The sequence below is a fragment of the Biomphalaria glabrata genome, chromosome 6 (assembly GCF_947242115.1).
Source record: "Biomphalaria glabrata chromosome 6, xgBioGlab47.1, whole genome shotgun sequence".
Classification (NCBI taxonomy): domain Eukaryota; kingdom Metazoa; phylum Mollusca; class Gastropoda; family Planorbidae; genus Biomphalaria; species Biomphalaria glabrata.
Window position 1 is genome coordinate 47,172,159 of NC_074716.1, and position 21,110 is coordinate 47,193,268.

Here is a 21,110-nt window from a genome sequence, read left to right on the forward strand (position 1 = left end):
CAAACCTATTTAAAAACAACTCGGCCAACTCACTGGCAGTAATAAATGAGATTTGATATGAAGATCAGGTCCCATGCATTGAGATAGTGTTACAATTAGAGATCAATTCTTTTTTTTTTATTGTAGTTCAATTTAGTCCTTGACATTGTTTGGTTTATTGTGAAAATCTCCAGTAGAATGCCTGGATTTCACATTTTGCTGGTAAAAGATATAAATATTTGGTAGCAAATATTTTAATGCAGCCTACAATTTGAAAAAAAAAAATTATTAAAAAATGTGTTTTGTTTTCTCCTTAAATTTTACTGCTTTTTATATTAATATTTAGTCTGCTAAACTTACAATAACCTGGCCAAAGGAATAGTATTGCCAGTTAATTAGTGAAATTGTAGTCATGTCAAAAAAGACTAGAATAGATATCACTAAATAAAACATTTACCTAAATGATGTTAAGTCAGTTGAGTTTGTGTGGTGGCCACAATTTTAATTACCCTTTAAATTATTCTGATATTATCCAATAGAGATGGACAGCCAAGCACCCTTAGAACTAGGAGATATACCAAATAAAAAAAAAATCAAGTTACATATAAACATCCCAAAAGTTGGTAAGCTAACTGTATGATATGAACCTCCTACTGTAGTCCTGATATCCCGAGTTCATACTCAACTGTCCAGTGTTTGAGGTAAGATGTAATAATATTTATTAAAGGAAGGTCTGAAACTTACAGACAGCAAAAATTACTAAGAGTACATCCTCACATCCCTAAATGAAATCCCAGTGTATAGCAGGAGTTATCATCAAGAGCACTCTGTTCAGACAGCTAGTTTTTGCTAGAAAACAAAACTCTTCTTTAAGGGAGTCATCGCAACAATGAGGAGCCCCTTAAGAAAAACAAAGCATGCACTCAACGTAAACTCAGTTTACACATTTGTTATGAAGCCACTACACTTATGAAGTAGGGGGTGTGGTGGCTGAGTGGTAAAGCGACTGGCTTTCAAACCAAGAGGTCTAAGATTTGAACCTCAGTGAAGACTGATATTTTTTAAAATTCAGGATATTTTAAGGACCCTCAGTTCACCAAACTCTAATGGGTACGAGACATTAGTTTTTGGGGAAAGTAAAGGTGGTTGGTCATTGTGCTGACCACATAATACCCTAGTGAACTGTCAGCCATAGCAACAGATAATCCTTACATCATCTGCCATGTAGATGTAGATCGCAAGGTCTGAAAGTGATACTTTACTTTTTTCACACAAGAAGCAAAACTCAATAAACATTTTTCATTTAAGGCAAATAGATTTTAATGTCATTGTCAATGTAATTCTACGCTTGATAAATATAAAAGTAATGGCTGACACACACACACACAATGAGACAACTCCAAAACAAAGACATGGGGGGATAAGTATATTAGTTACGCTTCACAAACCTGGGTTACTTCAAGCAAAGCTAGAGGGTAGATTGCGATACCATCAGAGTTTCTCTTGATGCTGCAACAGTTTGTGGATTTTTGAAACCCATAGTTTTTCAATCACTCATTAAAACAAAATATTTATTTGTAATATGTTTAAAAAGAATAATTTAAAATATTAATTACTAATATATTAAATCATTATGAATTAAGAAATAAACTTGAAGTATACAAAACGTTTCAGAGATATAAAATATTCCTCATGAGATATGTCATTATCACAATTTTTTACCATTTGTTAAAAAACTAGAATCGTATAGATGCTGAGTTTTTATTTGAATAAAAACTTTATCATAAATATTTATGATTATATCATAAAATCTGTTAGGTACTAAAAGAGACTAAAAGATTGTGCAAGCATACAACACAAATATACAAATGGAAGCAAAAAAAAAAAAAAAGGTTAAAAACAGAATTGGGTTATTCATCCTTATCACGCAACACTATCCGCTTGATCATTTTCTAATGACCCATCAGTTTTGGTATCAGTAACTTGCTTGCAAGAAGCAGGCTCTCCGCTTCCAGCACATTCAGGTGCTGTCTCACAACTGTTAGTGGAGGCAATAGCTGGAGGACTGTTCTCAGCCGTGGTTGAGATGGCATCGCTTGCTGTCTCTGGCTGGCATTGATCAGACGAGGCGGGTTCCAGCGGTGGGGGGGAAGATGTTGGGGAGGGGTCAGTTGATGATGTCGTTGTTTCAGAAGTCTCTGGCTTACAAGGAGAACTGCTTGGTGCTTCAGACAGCTCTGTGTTACAAGGAGACTCAATAGGTTTAGGATTAGCGGGTTCAGGAGAGCTGCTAGGTGTTGCTGACATTGTTCCATTGTCCTGAGATTCTTAAAAAAAAAAGTAAAAAATTAACCCATATACATTCTGATCAAACAAAATGAGAAAACATGTACACAATCAAAAGGAAAAAATCAAAACCTTAGAAAATAGATTCTTTACGAAGCTACCGAATTTGTAATAGTTGAGACTCTTGAAACTCTAGGCCAGCGAAAGCAACCTTCCAATGGCCTGTCTGAAGAATTGTTCTGTCTTAGTGGGCTCCATGCAGATGTCTATATCTATATCTCTATTACCAGTGCCTCAAAATTCAAAATGCTCGTGACTAGAGATAATGCTAAAGGCTGAGTATACCGGCGGACCTCCACCACTTTCCTTTAATTAACCACAGTAACTGAAATGGCCTCTTGAGGGACAGCAGTTGGGTCATGACAGGGTTGTTGGGACTCTCAGTTCCCAACCAGTGCAAAGAAACCATGTTCTTCCACACCTGAGCAATAGTATTCTTTTACTACCTTATTAGTCTAGTACTTCCTTTAACAAGCGTTTCCACCTGAACACATTACGGCTGAGTAGCATAGCCCAGGTTAGGAAACTACCAAATAAGAAGAATACGACAGGTGAAATTAGGTCCTAAGACGACTACTTGCCTGCTACTACAAAACAACAAGCTCAGGTGATACAGTCATGTCAAAATATCCTCAGGACTTTGGAGAATGGAAGGTAATTGAAATAATAGAAAGACAAAACGCAAAGAATGTTTGAACCTCACAAAAGATGAAACATTGAGGAATGGATACAAAAAGAAAAAATGTGGGAACTTTGTCAGCGCTATCCTATCATTTGCTATTTTGCAGGGTGACCAATAATTAAGATGTATTTATTTTTTTAAGCTTATGCATCTGTTTAATATGTGTATATAAATACATATGTCAACAAATATTATTATACCAAACTTATTTATTTAAGATATCATCTTCTTAACTGCCTGCTTAAAAACAATAGGAAGAGACACAAAGAAATGAGTGTGAGATGTGAATTGTGATAGAAACAAAGTTTGATTTCTAACATTTTATCATTTGACTAATTTATAAAAACACATTTTTTTTTAAACTTTTTCTTGCTTTACAAAATGGGAGTGCCATAGAAAAAGAAAAACTATATCAATGGGGAAACAAAGTCTGTAAACTTGCACTGTTTATCATTGGCAATACCCAGCTCCATTCATCATTTTGATTAAACTAAACACTTTTAATACATAGGTCAGGCTAAACTTGTAACCACATTTTTTTGGACACAAGCCAGGACTAAAAATTAAATGTATTCTTTATAAAATAAATATTAAAGTTGCCCCCCTTGCTGATGTACTGTTCTCAAGACTATCTACAAAAGCAAAGAAGAAAAAAATCCATCTACTTATAATGTTGGTGCCATACCTGTTTTTGTATCAGTTTCCACGACTTTCTTGCCATGAAGTTCTGCCTGAAGGGCTCGGCACAGAGATTCTAACTTCTTAGACTTTTGTATATACATAAGGCAATCCTTCTCGGATTTGCTACGCTGTTAATACAAAAAACAACAAAACATTGACACACTTGATTAAAGTTACATCCAAAAATTAATTATTGCACAACTGCATCCAAAGTAGCATCCAAAAATGCCTACACCAGAGTTTACAATTTGAAAATTCATATGTGACACATGCTTATAACAATTAGCAAAACTGAGCAGGGAATAGAAGACTATTGGTTTAGAAATATTTCTCGGAAAGTTTAAAAAATTTAAATGAGAACCATAATAACAGTAGTAGTAGTAAAGTTCCCTTTCCGACTTTGTGACCTATGGATCAGATGATGTCAAGGTCATCTGTTTCTTTGGACAACAGTTGACGAGCAGGGTGTTATGTGGCCAAAACGACCAACAGCCTTTACTTTCCCCAAGTCAGGTACCTATTAGAGTAGGGTGGACCCTGGTGCAGGGAGAGGAGGAATTCCAGTAAAACTATTGAGTGAAGGTCACTCAAGACTAGTACACAAAGATGTACTACTTGCCACAGAAATAACATTAAATAGAATTATTGCTGAGAATGATGCTGATATGAATTGTGTTTTTATGATACTGATAGCCCTAATAGTGGTGAGATTTAAGGATTAGATCTTCAAGACAAATATCAAATTTTTTTTTTAATTATTCTTTTACCCCTCACAGAACAACATCTATTCAAGTGAACATCACTTCACTTACTGCTTCAATCTGTTCTATCAATGCTTTATTTGTGCCTTCCCATTTGGCTTTCCACTGCAAGCCATCTTTCTCCAGCTTCTTAATTCTTTTTGTCATCTGCAAAAAAAAAAAACAAAAAAATTTAAATTAGATTTTTGAGAACTGTCAGCAGAGTAAAAGTACAGTACACAATAAATAAATAAATTCACCCAAAGCCTTGTCACTTCTTCTAGCCAGCTTTTTGCTGCTGAGCTGTAAGCTCTTTTGTAGTCTGTGCCAAGGAAAAATAGCATGCTGGTTGTTTTTTTTCAGTGGTTCAGCACTGCCATACAGAGTGTTGGTTATGTTGAGTTGTGGTGGAAGTAGGGTCTAGTGGATTAAAGTGGGGCATATGATTCACAGTTTAGTAAGTGTGGGCGCAGTGTCTACAAAGGGGTGGGTGAGTGGAATTTATTCTGTTGAGGTAATAATTTAAAGATGCCCCCCCCCCACCAAAGAGAAATCTACAATCTTCCAAAACCCACCTTATCCATCTCAGTCTTGTACTTCTGAAAGGTCTCAGAGCTCTTAGCATGAAGTCTCTCAAAGTCATCATAGCGCTCTTTGAACATGGCCACCTGAAATGAAGTCATTTTATTTCTCAATTTCAACTACTTGAATTAATTTTTTAAATACCATTTTAATTATCTTAACACTACCATAAGCTATATGATGTCTGGCTGAGTGGCATAAATCGGTTGGCTACCTAATAAGAGGGGGTCGAGTTCAAATCCCAATTTGAATCAGGAATTTTTAACAAGGGTTTGACTCATGATGAATTGTGTTCATGGAACACTTCTAAGGCAGTACAGAAACATACTCTCTTCTTTCCACATGTCCACAAAAGAGATTATGACCAGAGCATCTAGGATGTTATAGTTTGATCAGCCATACTTTACTTAAGATCAAAATAAAATACATAGGTTTATATATTACATTAATGCACTTTATGAATAGTTTTTATACACATCTTCACCGATCAATTTATATTTTACAATATCATTTAAAAAAGGAAAAATGAGAAGAAAGGGCCAGTTAAATTATTTGCATGATTTAAAAATAAAGCCTTTAAAAGCAAGATGTTTATAATCCATCTCTTTGGTCCAACTAGTCCTTTTATAGCCAAACTATTTATGCCTTAAACTGTTTCATTCCAACTAAATCTTATAAATGTTGTTAGTTAAAGAGAAGGAAATGACAAACCTGAGTTTCTAATATCTGATTTTTCTTGCCTGATTCAGCAAGTTTTAACAGCAGCTAGACATAAAAAAAAAAAGAATTCTTTTAGCATTGTATTTAGTATTAATTTGGTACATATGTACAATATCTTAAATAGAAACATTTTTAAAGAATATGAATTGAAAAACTCTCGTATCTCTAAATTTGTATAAGTCTTGCTGCTTAGAAGAAAAAGTTCCACTAAGTAGATAGACAAGTATTTAAATGGCATGTTTACACTCACCAGTTCTCTTTCTTTAATTCCTTTCTCCTCATGTTCCTTGACAATAGCCTGCGCCTGGTTCACCTTAGCATTAGCCAGTTGCCTCTCTAACTCATGCTGTTCTTGAAGTTTGGTTACTTGCTGTCAAGATATCAAGTTTCAAGCCTTCATAAAAAAGTACATCTTATGGGTTGTTAGATTTAAAGCTCATAGGCTGTATGGGGTCATCTTATGAGATACCATCTTTGCTCACACCTTCATACATTCTGTCTTTTTATTTTCAATGTCAAATGACGTTTCCTTCTAAGTCTATGGCATAAAATAGTTCACCTGTTTGTTTTTTTCATCTAAAGGTACCAAATGGCTAGTCAAATCATCTACTGTTACTCACTGACATTTTTATAACAAAATTAAAGTTCCAACATCTATTTTGAATTGAGCTTCAGATATCTGGTTTAATGACCCAGACTTTTACCCTGTTTGGTCTTCAAGCGGTCACACTTAAATGGAATCAAAACAGCAGGTAGTGGTCAAGGTCCTGCACCTCATTTTTGTTCAGGAGCCCTTAACTTATTTCTATGTCTTAGATTAAGTCGCGTCATTAAGTGTTTTCACATGAAATTAATTATGAAAAAGAGTTGCTGTTATTTACTGTGAAAAATCGAGAAGTGTGAATAACACAATGAAAAACAAATGACTTGCTAGAATTTAAATCTTGAATTAACCAATGTCTGTTAATTATAAGGTAACAAAAGTTTTTATGTTTTCACAAATTAAATTAAACAATTTCTAAAAACAGAATAAAAATTATACATTGACACATAAGTGTCTTACCTAGGAAACATCAGGTAGTTGAAAAAATGGTATTCTTAGTATGAAACACATCTAATAAATACAAATAATAAAAGCTTATGATTGAAAACTGTAGTGCCAATTATCACTTCTCTTACCAAGTCTCGAACTTCGCACTGCTTGATAAATGACCTCAGCTGAGCCGCTAGATTTTCATTTTCCTGCCTGAGTTTGGCATTCCTCTCACTGTTGTCTGCCATCTGTGTTTGTATTTCACCAATTGTGTGCTGCGAATAAAATACATCTTGAAATGTGCTTGCAATACAACTCATGGGAGGCTTACAACTAGAAGTAGCTTCTCAGAAGAACAACTGTATTTCTGAGATCAATATCTTTTAATTCTACACCCACTTAACGTACCCGTACAAATAAATGTCTCTCTTAAATATTCAGTTTATAAGTTAAGAATTCATAAAAGGGAAATAATTCATTTAAACACATTATGACCATAAAAATAATCTGAACCATGTCACACTATTCCCATGTTGTCCTTATTCACAATAAAACTACTTAGCCCTGAATCCAAGGATTCTCAGTCAGTGAAGTGTGGGCAATCCATATTTTGCTGATCCCAGAACGCTAAAAAATCATAAGGCCTTTTTTTAAGCTGTTCAATGATTTCAAAGGAGCATGATTACACTTCTAACTCATGAATCATATTGTTTCTTTTGTGTAAATGCTAATGCAATTAGAAACTGTCCCCCTGATGTATTACAATAAGAACATTCTTAGCTATCCGTCTAAAATTGAATGAAATGGCACAGACATAGTGGTTCACCGCTTACATTAAACTGAGATGAAATTTCTTTTCTCTTTTCATCGTCCTCCTTTGCTCTTTTTATACTTTCATCCTGAGGACAAGAAAAAAAAAATTAAATTCAATAAACAAGGGGATGTATTAAAAAAAATATTTTTGGGGAATAACTTGTTTAGCCTGACACAGCCACCTCCCCGTCAGATTTTTAGCTGATTTAGTGATAATAAAACCTTGTATGTATGTAAATTATGTGTAAATTTTTATTTTTTCTTAAATTGTCAAACAAACACAAAATTAAGAGCAGCAAAAGGAAAGCTGACCCAACTTGGATACATTGATAAACCTTAAGCCTTCAATGTCATTAGAACACAAAAATGTCCAACCTCTAAGGTCTCATACATTCTAAAACAAATTGTACAAATCCTTCTAGAACTTCTGTAATACTATTCTTAACTCTAAGAACATGGATTTAACAAAGGATCAACACTAACAAACATAATCATAACCTCAAATAATAAACATACAAAAAAAATTTGAAAAAAAAAAAAGCAACATTAAATAAGTAGGCCAATCCATGTTCAAAATACAAATGAGCGGTCTGAATCATTTATAAATAAAAATTCTGGGTTTTGTTTTTTTTAAAAAAAGGATACAATTTCTTTAGTCTCTAACACAGTTTAGACAGCCAGATGATGCTGACTAAAGGTGGTATAATGTACCATTGCATACACTTTAACTTCAATACTCAAAATAATATGTTTTTATCATTACAAGATAAATGAAAAAAAAAACTCAAAATCCAAATGAAGTGTTTTTGAAAGGGTCATCAACATACATGACAAGCAGCTTCTAATAACTAAATGTAACAGTTCTGAAGCTTTAAATTTATTTTTTTTGTTTAATCCTTTGAAAATCTGTGCATTATCTAGATGCAGAGCTTTTGATGTTGGCCAAATAAGTGGTAGAGAAGCCTAAAGCCTTTACCTACCTTGATTATCTTGTTATGCTTCTGAAGTTCTCGACAAAGAGATTCAAGCTTGCTTTTGGCCATCATGGCTTTGGTGTGCTCAGACTGGAGTTGATCTTTTTCTCTCATGACCTAAGGAGAAAAATTATGGCCGTAACAATTTTATTAAGTACATGGCTAACAAAAAAAAGTCAAAGGCAAAAAAATTTAACTAGGTCATAACACAGCTTGTAGCAAATTTATTAACATAACACTTCATTATGAGGTTTCCACAGGAAATGTTATGAAAAGCATTGGATGGCTGCCAGATCATGTCGCTTTGGACTGTCGAATTGATGGCACCCGAGTTCGAACTCGGCCCTTCACCATCCCCAATCTTCTGCTAATATGTAATAATCTTCAGTTATAAAGGAACATCAAAACACGTAAAACAAAGCAAAATAACAAGTCTCTTAGCCTACTCTATTTAATCTAGACTCCACAACATACAGGGAAACTCCATTTTTAGAAATTCAGTCTAAGATTTGATTCAATAGCCCAGTGGTCAGCTGAATGGACAGCAAATGACATTAAAACAAAATCAAATCCTTCCTGCAAGGAAGACATCCCAGAGTTATATATGCAGGGGCATGGTGACAACTTGATGAAGACTGGAATTTTGAATTTCAGGATTTTTAGGATGCCTCCGAGTCCACCAAACTCTATATGGGTGCCTGAAATCACCTTTGGTGATTGTGCTGGCCAGATGACACCTTGCTCATTAACCACACACAGAAACTGATGACCTTTCCATCATATACCTTCAAGATTGCAAGGTCTGAAAGGAGTACTTTACTTCTTCTTATGCTCCAATTTTGTAATAGTGTGGGAATATAAAAAACCTACACCAAACTTACACCAACTACAAGAAAATTGAGTTGGGAAGAAAAGCATCAAATGAGACCCCTATCTTACTTCACATGTCTTACCACTGCTATAGTTCTCTGTTGAGTTTTGAAGGATGTCTGCAGCACTCTGTGCTCCTCGTGGAGGTCTGCGTACTTCTTGCACAAAGCTGCTAGTTTTTCTTCAGGGCTTTGGAGACTGTTCAGTGCTCTCAGAATGTAGTCTGGATAAAAAATGAATAAGTGTCAATTATAGATGGCTTAAGTACTTTACCACCATTCACAAAACATCATTACAAAGTCATTCTCATAAGCAGAACACTAAAACATAAATATGAAATCATGTGAACTGGTGGATCTTATTCGCTGTGCTAGAGCCCTTCATGTGAGTGTGTGATAGTTTATTTAAAAACACTTGTGAAATGAGGAAGGTCTCTGCTTGACGTCAAACCATTCAGAACAAAATTTTTCTGCAGTGGTAATCATGCAAGCTCTACTAATTTTAGAAATAAATTAAAAATAATCCTGAACAAAAAACTGTACCACGACATATGTGCCCTCCCCCACCCCAAAAAAAATGTATGTTTCCTTCAAAATTTTAATTTCATAATGAAGATAACAAGTATTTGGACTATTTCTGTGCTGTACAAATGTGAATTGAGAATACCTGACTCCATCTGTTTCAAATCAAAGAGCTCATTTAGCTATCTAGGCCTTTCATAAATGAACTAAGAATTATTGTACCCTTAATATTAAAAGACAAGTTGATTGTACAAAACTTTCAGCTTTTTTATATCTGAGACGATCATTCAGCCTGAATATGTAATAGTAGCAACAATTTCTCTTTCTCTCCTTAGATAATTCCTTTTAATTTCCTTTGTCACAGAAAGTATAGTGTTTAATTCAAACAAAAATATTCACAATTCAATTTTTGTATATAGGAGGAAATTTTGCATAATTTGCTTCTTTGACCCATAACAGCTCCCTAGTATGATAACATAAGTTTAAAAAAAAAAGTTTATTTACAAGAAAATTAAAGTTTCTTTCAAAACATACAAAGTCTTAAAGGGCTGGTGAAGTCATAAATTTCCTGTTTCACTGTTGGCTAGAGTGCTATGACCCCTTGCCATTACTTTCCTAGCCAGTTAGACAACTTACCAATACTCTTGTCTTCCTTTTTCTTGCTTTTCTTTTTCTCTTCTTTTTTTTCTTCTTTCCTTCCAGCTTTGGTCGCTTTGACCTTATTGTCTGGTGCATCATCCCCTTGGCTCAAGGCTGCTTCTAATTTGGAGACAGTGTCAGCGGAGTCACTGGGATCAGCTCCACCATTTGAAGTGACCTCTTCCTGTGGCAGAGGAGTTTCTGACAGTTCTTCAAGTGTCTTAGAGCAGAGTTTCTCTGATTTTAAAGTAGCATCATCACTTAGGCTGTCTGTGCTGCTCTATTGGGGCATACGAAAACATAGGAGCAATAAAGTTACAAAAGCTAAAATCCATTGAGGACTGACAATACTTAAGTAAGTTAGCAAGAACCCAAACCAATAAATAAACTTATAGTTCTGTGTGGACCATCCACTTACGTTCAGACACTGCTCCATGTGAAAAAACAAACATATATCAAACCACTAGTATAGTGTTTCTCAAATTTAAACTAGTAACCCTCCTCACTCCAAATTCCTTTTCATGTCATCTACAATTCTGCTAGTAAAAAAAAAGTGCAAGTCAAAGAAAAAAAGAAAGGCTGGGACAGGCGATGCTGAAATGTTTGAGACAAGGTAATAGGCTTGATTGTCATAAGATCATCTTGTATTGATCCTGTTTTGTTTGAAATTTGACCATTCTGACATAAGAAAAACGAGTACACTCTTAGAATCCCTTTCTTGAATACCCATTATATTTTTATTTTTTTGAAAGAATGCTTTAATTAAATCAATCTTGTTGGAAATGCCTCCAGCAAAAAAAAATCCCAGTGCAATTCTACTTAGAAAATGAAAGGATGTCACTTAATTTAATAACTGTTGTTGTTAAAACATAAGCAATAATGTCATTTTTACCTGATTCTTTTTCAAATATGGATTTATAACTGCAATCCAAAATACAACAGATTTTTCATCTTTAAATTTAAAAAAGGAATAGTCCCCAATAAAGGTTTTTAAATCTCTTTGTGTACAACTGACTAACTATAACTGTATTCCTAATTAATAATTGATACCTTTAAATGGAAGCTTTAAAATAAGAAACCCAGACACTATATAAAGAGTTTTTGTTTCATGCAGTTACTGATCTGAATGATTATTATCCAAAATAAATTTTTAAAAATCCAATTATTATTACATGAATTACCTGCATGTTGGGTGAGCCTTGACCAGAGTCTCCTGTAACTGGGGTATTGCTAGGCACCACAGTGGCCATAGGAGAGATATCTCCATCCTCACCATCAGTGTCAATCTCATCTGTTAGGTTGTTTGTTACAGGATTTGGTTCACTAGTAAAATACAAAACAAAATCATTCCATTAGAATAAGGAGCCAATATATCCATGACCCCATCACTGATAACCAATGAAGCTAATATACCTGGACATTGGGAAACGCAACTGATAATAAATTAATCAGAGGAAAAAGTGTCAAGTACTGGAAATGAAACATAGAGTTGCCTAAAGCAATAAATAGGTTAGCTACATGAATAGTGTTAAGCTTAATTGAAAGATGACTAAAGTTCAGCTTGAGAGTTTTAAGTTATTAAAGCCTTTCTTTTATTCAAAAAAAAATATTCAGTGCTTAGGATTTGTAAGTTCTTAATTGCCATTTTTTTTAAAATTCAAGATTCTCAAATGAAAAAGCAAAACTATGTCGAATAAAGAGCTCTTACTTTGTAATACTGTCAGGCTCTGCAGCACTAGATATTTCAATGGAGGGTGTGGCATCCCCCTCAACAGGAGGTGATGCTGTCACAGTTGGCTGGTCAACAATCACATCTGAAGCTGGTGAGGACATTTTGTTAACTTCTTTGGGATCTGCTAAGGTGCTTGGTGCTTCACTAGGCTGGAAAAATAATTGTAAATATGCATATACTGCTTCATAAATGCAAGTATGTATACAAAAACTATAGTTTCATTAGGGCTCAAAAACTCTAAATATAATCCCAAAAGCAATGTTCCTGGTATAGGTTTACAAATGTTACTTGGTTCCCTAAAGTAATATAGTCAGTATAGGTCTATAAATATCTATATGTTCAAATGCCTGTCTATGCCAGCTAATTTTCCCTTTGATGTCTATTTCTTTTAGTTAACTCTTTCAGTGCAGCATTACTCTCGGGGAGCTACTAGGAATACAATATTTGTTTCTCTATCTTTATAATATTAAACTTTTTATTTCTCTCTTTATTTTTTAGTTTCTGCATCTGAGAGTGATTGTCTTTGTTTAGGTTGTAAATTGGAAGTGGGACAAAGACGTTTTTTTTTTATATAAATGACAACACTGTGTTAGTGGTTCTGCTTGTTTAGTTTATATCATAGGACCCAAAATATTTAAATAATAATAGATTTTATTGCTTTTTTTCATCTTCTATTTATCTGAAGTGACAAATAGTGTCAAGGTTTTGCGATTTTTCAATATTTATGGATTAATTTAGAATTATAAGGTTAATTATAAGGTTATAAGGTTAAATATTTCAGTATATCAATTTTTTTATGAATTTTTTATATATATGTTTTTTTCCATACTCAGTTTAAACTTATTTTTTGTTTAAATGTTCGTAAATAATTTATTTTATTTACTACACTTTTGTAGCCAACTCATTATCTTTAAAATAAAATAAACATTTTTTTTTTTTAAATAAAAAAGTTAGCTAAGTTCTAGTAACACTACCCCCTTGCAACTGTGAAAACTCCATTTTTTTCAATCAAAATAATAGCCACTGAAAGAGTTAAAGGCTTAAAAGAAGAAAATGTCTATAGAAGATTATGCCTATATATAGTTTAATAAAGATGAAAATAGGATGTATCTCAATGAGAACAAAAAATTAAAAAAAAAAAAGATAAATATTGACTAATTGAGCTCTTTCTGTATCTGGTTACACAGCGACTTAATTTTTTTTCTGAGCAAAAAAAAAAAAAGGGATTCTGAATTGAAATTAAAACAAGGTCAATCGCAACAAAATAAAAAAAAAAAAAAACAAATACATCTCAGCAAAAACTCAACCAAGCTTTTAGACAACTTACTGTATCCTCATCAGAACAGCAAATAAAGTATTTCAAAAAAGGTATCTCTGACATGGGACTATACAAACTAAATCCACTTTCCAGTTGTTAAATTAATACATCTCTACTTAAGAACAAATCAATATGGAATCTCAAACAGAGCCTAGTGAATTCTAAGATGTATACATTAAAATAAATAACTTTAAAATATATATATATATATATATATATACTTTAGAAGCAATTATAAATTAAAGGCAGAAATGCTGCTGACAAATGTATCAAGAAGAGCATTAAGCCCCCCACATGTCAAGATAGAGTGAGCCATGCTACACTGACAGAGCACATGTTGGCTGTGTACTCTCCAGCTGAACAGGTAAGAAGAGAAACAAGGGAGAAGAGAGGGTGGGGATGGGGGAGTCTGAATTCCCTGACATCAGCACAAAAGAAGGGAAAAAGTAAATGAACAGTGAGGAAAGGTGTGCTCATAGAGGAAGTAGGACAATTACAAGTAAACAACAGCCTCACAGAGAATGTACTCAGGAGTAACCAAATAATATGAATTGAACTAATTTATATACAAATGTATTAAATTGGGGGGGGGGGGCATTTTTATTAAGATTAATTAGAAACCAATGTAATATCCTTTTTCCTCTTTAATCATTATGAGAGTACTATCTGTATATTTAATTCTCTAAATCGCCCAACCATGCGGGACACCATGCACGCATGCCAACTCTCTGACTCTAACCCTCCTCCCGATTGTAAACACACTATGATTAGACAGGCTACATGAGGCTCTATATGGGGAATATTAAATAAACTAACATACAATAATTAATAAGCCTCTTGAGCCCTTGAATTCACTTTTATAATAGTGGGTCTACATCTATTATAATAGTATCTAGATCTAAATATATGAAGGCCTACAAGCAAATGTTTTTATTTTTAAAAAAAGGATTTAGGCCGATTAGCTATTTTGATAGCTCCATTCATACTATTTTTACATTCACTCATTCCCTTTCTTATAACATTATTTTTTCGTTTAATTGTTTCCTAAACATTCTCAGTGGCTATATCGACAGTGATACGCAAATTAAGACCTGAGGCTAGTTAGAATTAATTTGTTAAAATGATAGTAATCAAATTACTTTAAAAATATTTGAATTAATTTAATTGCTTTTTTTTATTTTATTAAAATTATTCCACAAAATATAAATTAAACATAAATACTTATATGTAAACGAAAATACATTTTGAAAGTAAAAAAAAAGTATAGTCCCAAAGAAAGAAGCAAAAGAAAAAAAGAACTTAAACCCAAGCAATTAAGGATATATATATACGTCCAATTGACTAAATATGTAAGTCACAACTACATTTGCATAGCCAGATGAAATATGGCACTCTTCCTTAAACTTTAGACAATTTCTTCTTATTATTAATTCTGAGAGTGAGACAGGCATACAAATAATATCTCTCAAATAAGAAGATGAAACAATATCACAAAATATTTTTTTTAATTTTTATACAAATTGTTATTGTAGATGCATTATTTCAAAATGATTATTAAAAATGACTTAACACTCTATATTAAATATTACTTGAGAAAGACTGATAGGTAAAAAATAAAAAGATAAGATTTGTTTAAATTTTATCAGCCCAATCTATGGGTTAATGGGTATGGCAATATGCCTGTGTAGTTAAGGTGGCACCTTAATGAGTATATATTTTATTAGGGTTTGACATTTTAAACTTAAACAATCAATGGAAAAAGAATACTTTTTAAAGAAAAACAAAGCTTATCTAAGGGAAGGAACTGCTAAGTACTGCCATTTATCTGAAAATTATAGGGTTTATCTCCCTTTCTGTCATATAAAACAAAATTTATTAATTAGTACTAAACAATTAACTAATTGGTTAATTTTGGATTGATACTTGTACTGTTATTTTCTATGAATAAGTATGAATAAGTATGCAAAATTTCAACTTGATCTGAGAAAAAATGTGTCAAAACATAATAAGGGGACTAAATCCATATATATATATATATATATATATATATATATATATATATATATATATATATATATATATATATATATATATATATATATATATATATATATATATATATATATATATATATATATATATATATATATATATATATATATCTCATTAAGTAGCATTTATTCCCAATATTGGAAATCAAACAAAATAATTAATCACCAACAATGAATTAGTTGTTTAATTTTTTTGATTAATTCATGTCTTGTGAGGATTAATGAATAATTGTGAAAGTTTTAAGTTGATCTGAAAATGGGAGAAAAAAACAACTTAAAATTTTGTAACAGACAGACAGAGTGAGTTGATATAAGCTTTGTAAAAAAACATGGCTGCCTGGTCATGTGATATGCATGCTGGATTATCCTTCAATCATCTCGATGGTCCCAAGTTCATATCCTTTCTGTTGCCTCCCCCCCCCCACCACCATCATCCTGCGGGAGGCTTTGGCAAGGATGTACATTATCTTCAACTCTGAAGGTTCACCCAAAACATGTAAAACATTTTTACAAATAATTATTATTAGATATATATTAATATTAAGTCAACTGCCCTAGCCTCAATGCTGACAGATTTAAATTTATTAAAAATCTGATCTTTAAATGTTAATTTTTTAAATGGTGGGAAGCGTGGTCGAGAGGCTAAGTGCGCTTGAACTTGGCTTGGCTACCTAGAAGGGGGCTCGAGGTTTGACACCCGACTCGGGCAGAGTTGTGTTTACTTAGCGCCTAAAGGCAGCAAGGAAAACCAACTCCTAGATACCTGTTTTCGGTGAAGTATTTGTCAGGTGAATGATAAGTCACAGTGTGAAAGTCTCTAGTTGGCTGCAACACATCTATACTGATTTTTATATTCAGATCTTTCATAACAAGCTTCATCATTTCTATCACCAACACATGTATTTATGATGTAGATAAAGAATTCTACCCAGATCAAGATCTCTAGAAATGTTCGCTCTTGAATCTAGTCTACCTGATCTAAAGACTAGACTCTAGTTGAAGATCTAGAGATCATCATCAGAAATTTCCATGACTCTAGTCTGTCTAGTATTAATATAGATCTAGATCTATGTTGTCTATAAGTATAGAGTTATAAATATTATGAATCTAGATTTCTAATAGATTAAAGTTTTGAAATATTAAAATATATATATATGGGCTTCTAAACTGAGAGGTCCCGGTTCGAAATCTCTGTGAAGACTGGGTAATGACATTAGTTGGGGAAAGTAAAGGTTGTTGGCAGAGTGTTGGTCATTGTGTTGGCCACAAGACACTATCCTTAACAGTCGGCCATATAAACAGAGATGACCTTTACCTTTACTTTACATCATCTGCCCTATAGCCTATATAGATAGATTGCATGGATGGTCTGAAAGGGGTACTTTACCATTTACTTTACCGAATAGATCTATCTATTTACTTATGATCGTAGTCTTTTCTGAGAGAGATCTAGAATCTAGAGATACAGAGATCTAGATTATTCTAGATCTAGACTAGTAGATAAGATTCTTAGATCTACTAGTAGTACTAGAATACTAGAATCTAGATCTATCTATTCTACAAATTCTAGATAGACTCTAAATATTTAATATATATATAAAGACTATCATATAGTAACTATTCGACTTTTGTAGTTTGTACTAACCCCTAATAATAAGTATACGAGTAACTTAAGTAATAATTATAATTTATAAGTAAGAATCCAAAATATAAGTCTAAATTGACTAAGTCTGTCTAAAGACTAAGTCGACTAAAGACTAAGTAGTAAGTCTAAGACAGTCTAAGTGAAGTTACTAAGACTAAGTTAACTAGATCTAACTAATCTAACCCTTTCTATATTTTCTAAGGAACTTAAAGGGAAACTCCGATAGTTTTTCAAATTTTAGTTATTGACATATTTAAATTCTGCGTAAAAAGTTGTAATAGTAAACATTATATCATTTTTTATTTAAATGCTCGGAAAATTTTATATTTAATAAATTAGACAGAAAATTCTCCACGCCCCCCAAAAAACGGGATTCTGCGAGATGTTTTTAGTTTTTAAAAACGTGACGTCACGAAGGTGCTGGCTAAATATAGATCTAGACCTAAACTCTCTAGTCTAGATCTAGACCTATCGGATCGCATTTATTGTTACGCTTCACAGCTAGATCTAGTCTCCACGTTGATTTATAATCGGTCATTGTTTATAAACCTCTATTTCTACTTAAAGAAAATTAAATATTGTTCTTCAGCTTGTTGCAGTAGTTCCAATCACAAAGATAAAATCAGCAAGTATGCTGATACAGAAATTAGTGTCTCTTTTCATTTGTTTCCAAGAGATGAAGTTTTAAAGGGAAAATTTATTCGCCTGAAGAGCAAATATTTTACAAAGGCATTAGCTAATTCCTGCTTGTGCTCAAACCATTTTGAGAGAAGCTGTTTCAGCAACTTCATTGCTGTGGAAATGGGATTTAAAAAAAAAATTGAAGTTAATACCAGGTGCAGTACCAACAATACATTGGATTTCCAGGCCAAAGAATTCAATTAATGATACTACTGAGACATTTTAAACAACTGAAGTTCATAAATATAAATGAAATCAGATTTGTGAGCTAGAAATTTACTACGATTACTAGATCTACTATTAAATTTCTTATTTAATAAGTAGATCTATCGTCTACGAAACTCAATTCCAACTTTTTAACTTTTGACCTTGGGGGTGTGTCTCGCCGGCTGAGCCAGCGTCAAGCTCTCTCATCACTTTTTCCATGTCAACCAATGTTAGGTCGAAACAGCAAAAAAAAATCATAATTTTATTACGGTCAAACATACAGTCATAATTTATACACCATTAGAAATTTCTTTTAAAGTATTTTAATGATGTAATAACGAAAATTTTTTTTTATCAAAGATAATTTCTTTTTCGCCTCCCTATCAATGAGTATCAATAGGATTTGAGTGCACCGTCGTGACGTCACACAGAAATTCAGTGAAAATCTGACTGTTTTGGATGCGCAGAAAAATTATGTCACAAAAACATCAATTACTAAGTTATTCTTGCAAATAAAAAAAAAAAGAATAATATATTCATTATCTATAAATCAAAACACATATTATATCAAAAATTGTCAAAACCATCGGAGTTACCCTTTAACTTTAACTAATCTAAGACTATTAGTATTATTAACTAATCTAAGACTATTAGTAGTATTAGTATTATAACTTTTATAAGACAATAAGTCTAAGAGTCTAGGACTAAAAATAAGACAAGTTCACTAGACTATATTAGTATATAATGATAAATATAATCTAGATCTAAGTCTAAGACAGTCTAAGACTCTAACTAGAATAGATCTAGTCGACATCTAGATCTAGATCTAGATTAGATCTAAAAAGTAAAAGTCTAAGTCTAAATTTAAGATATTCTTCTTGCTTTCAGTATTAGACCAAAGAAAATATGATCTACTAGATTTTTATTACCGAAAATATAATTGATTCAAACTTTCGAAGCGAATAATTCAAAAGATCTAAGATAGATCTAAATTAGTAGAACTTGCAGCCAATGAATAAGTTCACAAAGGCATTCTACAGGCAGTGGCCATTTTGTGACGTCAATAGTCAGGGGGTGTAATTCATAGACTATAAAGTTCTAGAACAGGGGAGCCCTATTGAGTCAAGTGTCCTTGCACATTATAACCTAACACTTCCCTCAACCCTTTTTGTAATGTTTCGGAGCTCACGAACTACAAGATTTCAATTTTGAAGGACCGGTACCCAATAGGGCTGTTAGAGCCACCGAAAAGGCCACATGAATGCCAGTAAATTGTTTTAAGATTGTAGGCCTATAATGCCCTTTTTAAAAGCAACACTTAGAAACATCTTACACATTTTAAAGCTTAACTGTCGAATACTAGTGCTATTATAGCATGGAATGAGTTGCCTGAGCTAGCCAGGAAAACCAGTGACTTGGCAGAAGTTAAGTCATTGGTTAATATGCATGCCTGAAAGCATGACGCGTAGGACGTAATCATCTTCTTTTTTGAAGTAACGTCTGTATTATATAAGAAAAAATAAGATAATCTAAAAAGCATTGTCGTAAACGTCGTAAATCGTAGATATCCTACATCCGCATATAGGCTAGTTCTTCTAGTAGACGTCAAATCCTCATAGCCCTATACATATTAAACGATATACTAGAAACTTAAGCCTTACTTAAGGCTTAGCCTATATAGAGATCGACGTTAATTTGAATATAGGCTATATAGTCGGATGAATTTATAAAGAGACTAAAAATAACGTTCCAAGTGCCATATATTATAGATGACATGTCCAGTCAAATACGAATTCTTATTGGTTTGGTAGAGTTGTTGCATGATCTCGAGCTGGACCCCTACGATGTCCTTCACAAATCACAATTACATTATCTTGAACGGTGTAGCGATATGTTGATTGGAATCAAAATGCTAAAGAATGGAAAAAAAGAAGGAGCATATACTATAAGTAAGAAAAAAAAAGCAACTATTGCTGGAATCCTGTGCAAAAAAAAAATGTAGTAAAATTATTCATGTTTTCTCGCAAGCACTAGAGATTCACTTTATAATGAACATTCATGAATGAACAGGCTCAACGCCTAAAGAAACACTAATACCAAGACGACAAAGAGAATTAAGTCGCAATACAAAGAGGCTTTGCTAAAAATATATAACAATCTTAACAGCATTTGTTTTACTGAAAGTAGGGATATTAAATTACCTTTCGGACAAGTGAACATGTTCTGTTGTGTTCAGCTCTAAGATGCAGACAGTCAAACTAGATTTACAAGTTATTGAGAAAGCAGTATTATATATATATATATATATATATATATATATATATATATATATTGAGAAAGCAGTATTATATATATATATATATATATATATATATATATATATATATATATATATATATATATATATATATATATTTATATATATATGATTTGTGAGTAAAGTTCCCCTTTCAGACCTTGCGTTCTACAGGACAGATGATGTCATATGTTTCGTTGGTCAACAGTTAACAAGCAGGGTGTTATGTGGCCAGCACAACGATATAATCACCTTTACTTTCCCCAACTAAAGTCAGGTACCCATTAGATTTGGATGGACTCAGTAATCACTTTCTCCAGAAGTGGAAGAAGTTGTAATTAAGTAAAAAGACTTCGAATATATCCAGCCTGGAATTTTATCTGAGGAACTGTGAGCAAAACAATTTAAAGGGTAGCTTATTTTTCCAAAACAAAGATGAACGGCGTTGTTTCCAGTAGAGTTTACCCAAAATAAATCACGAAGGTTGACATCATGGTTCACTAGAAAGCTTCGAACAGGAGAAATCTGCAACCGATCTTGTCTCCTCTTAAAATTCTCTCCACACTTGGGATGTCTATTTTGTACTGTTTTCTGAGGCAT

At 32.9% G+C, this 21,110-nt stretch overlaps 1 protein-coding gene across 2 annotated transcripts; it reads right to left on the reverse strand.

Moving 5' to 3' along the window:
• Positions 1 to 1,274: 1,274 nt before the first annotated feature.
• LOC106077741 (alpha-taxilin-like) lies at positions 1,275 to 19,299 on the reverse strand. Of its 2 annotated transcripts, none has more exons than XM_056033164.1 (14): positions 19,144 to 19,299; positions 12,289 to 12,461; positions 11,762 to 11,903; positions 10,578 to 10,860; positions 9,504 to 9,643; positions 8,557 to 8,667; positions 7,597 to 7,662; positions 6,910 to 7,038; positions 5,981 to 6,100; positions 5,722 to 5,775; positions 5,004 to 5,096; positions 4,501 to 4,596; positions 3,693 to 3,816; positions 1,275 to 2,306 (listed from the first exon to the last, which is right to left on the reverse strand). In XM_056033164.1, exons 2-14 carry the CDS (start codon positions 12,411 to 12,413, stop codon positions 1,903 to 1,905), a joined length of 1,887 nt encoding a protein of 628 aa, XP_055889139.1. In that variant the 5' UTR covers positions 12,414 to 12,461; positions 19,144 to 19,299; the 3' UTR covers positions 1,275 to 1,902. The 2 variants fall into 2 exon arrangements, with proteins under 2 accessions (XP_055889139.1, XP_055889137.1); XM_056033162.1 differs by lacking the exon at positions 19,144 to 19,299 and adding an exon at positions 13,640 to 13,770.
• Positions 19,300 to 21,110: the final 1,811 nt, after the last annotated feature.

Bases quoted from the DNA above. Each gene is read 5' to 3' on its own strand.
- LOC106077741 (XM_056033162.1), bottom strand. From the start codon at position 13,693: ATGTCAGAGATACCTTTTTTGAAATACTTTATTTGCTGTTCTGATGAG. The intron at 12,462-13,639 runs GTAAGTTGTCTA...TTATTTTTCCAG, and splicing joins GCTGTTCTGATGAGGATACA to CCTAGTGAAGCACCAAGCAC. The intron at 5,097-5,721 runs GTTTGTCATTTC...ACTTCATTTCAG, and splicing joins ATCAGATATTAGAAACTCAG to GTGGCCATGTTCAAAGAGCG.